General features: G+C 41.8%; 1 protein-coding gene across 1 annotated transcript; it reads right to left on the bottom strand.

The window, feature by feature from the left end:
- Window positions 1-251: 251 nt before the first annotated feature.
- On the bottom strand, window positions 252-949 carry LOC107829900 (large ribosomal subunit protein uL15x). Its single transcript, XM_016657373.2, has one exon. The coding sequence runs from the start codon at window positions 862-864 to the stop codon at window positions 418-420; it is 447 nt and encodes a 148-aa protein (XP_016512859.2). The 5' UTR covers window positions 865-949; the 3' UTR covers window positions 252-417.
- Window positions 950-1,167: the final 218 nt, after the last annotated feature.

Here is a 1,167-nt window from a genome sequence, read left to right as displayed (position 1 = left end):
TCCAAACCAACCACTTGCATAATCAATAATATTCAACATTGACACTACCTTCATTAAGCTATTTTATGCATCTAACATGAACAATCAGTAATCAATAGTCACAAAAAGCACACAAACCACATTAACATGGCAATCCGAAATAAATAAGCTATCAATAGGCATAAAACCACAAAATGAGCATAACATGACACTACACACTATGGCACGCGATTCATAAGGTAATATCTCATCCAATTGAACCAGAGAAAAAGTATAGCAATATCCGAATGTATTTCAAGACAAAAACCCAGTAATATCAAGTTTAAACATCCATTAATAATCAAAAACAAAACTGAAAGTAACTACTACGCCTTAATCCCAAACTAGTCGAGATCCGGCCATATGAATAACATCAAAAACTACTAAGAATAAGCAAACCTAAGCAGTGAGCACAACGGCACCACCAGCCTCCTTAATCTTCTTCTCAGCATTCTTTGAAATGAGCTTAGCCTTCACCACCACAGCCTGGTTTTCGGGCAAAACACCTTTACCCAAAACCTTAAAGTAACCGTACTGGGTAACATCAATCAAAGGAGCAGCGCCGTTGCTGCTCTTAGCCTTGTCCTTCACCTCTTGAGGAACAAGTGACCAGAGATTGTCGATGTTGATTGTTGGGCAATGGAACTTGTTGCGAAGCTTGTGGAAGTAACGCATACCGACCTTTCCGAAGTAACCAGGATGGTACTTGTCGAAAAGGATACGGTGATGGTGCATACCTCCGGCGTTACCACGACCACCTGGATGCTTCCTGTGCTTACCGACACGCCCGTGTCCGGCACTGACGTGGCCGCGCTTCTTCCTGTTCTTCTTGAACCGGGTAGTCATTTCTGCGTCGGCTACGAAAGAGGGAAAAGGGATAGGGAATGGGGAACTAGGTAAAGAGCCCTAGAGGAGTGTGGCTAGTTTAGGGTTTCAGATATTTATAGATTGAAGAAATTTTCTGGGCTTGGGCCTGTCAAAGATTTAGCTATTTTCGGTTATGACAGTTCTGTATATAGAGAGAAAACGAATATTTTGGGCTTGGGCCTGCTGTCCCCAGACGTGCTATGTTTTCCAATTTTTTGTGTTTTCTTCTTCTGAAATTGAGTTTCTCTTTGTACAAGAATACCGATAAAATCACGCCGAATC

Source organism: Nicotiana tabacum, chromosome 6, assembly GCF_000715075.1.
Source record: "Nicotiana tabacum cultivar K326 chromosome 6, ASM71507v2, whole genome shotgun sequence".
Lineage (NCBI taxonomy): Eukaryota > Viridiplantae > Streptophyta > Magnoliopsida > Solanales > Solanaceae > Nicotiana > Nicotiana tabacum.
The sequence above is the reverse complement of the archived record's forward strand: the minus strand, read 5'-3'. Positions and strand labels throughout refer to the sequence as shown.

Coding starts and splice junctions, on each gene's coding strand:
- LOC107829900 (XM_016657373.2), bottom strand. CDS start 864: ATGACTACCCGGTTCAAGAAGAACAGGAAGAAGCGCGGCCACGTCAGT.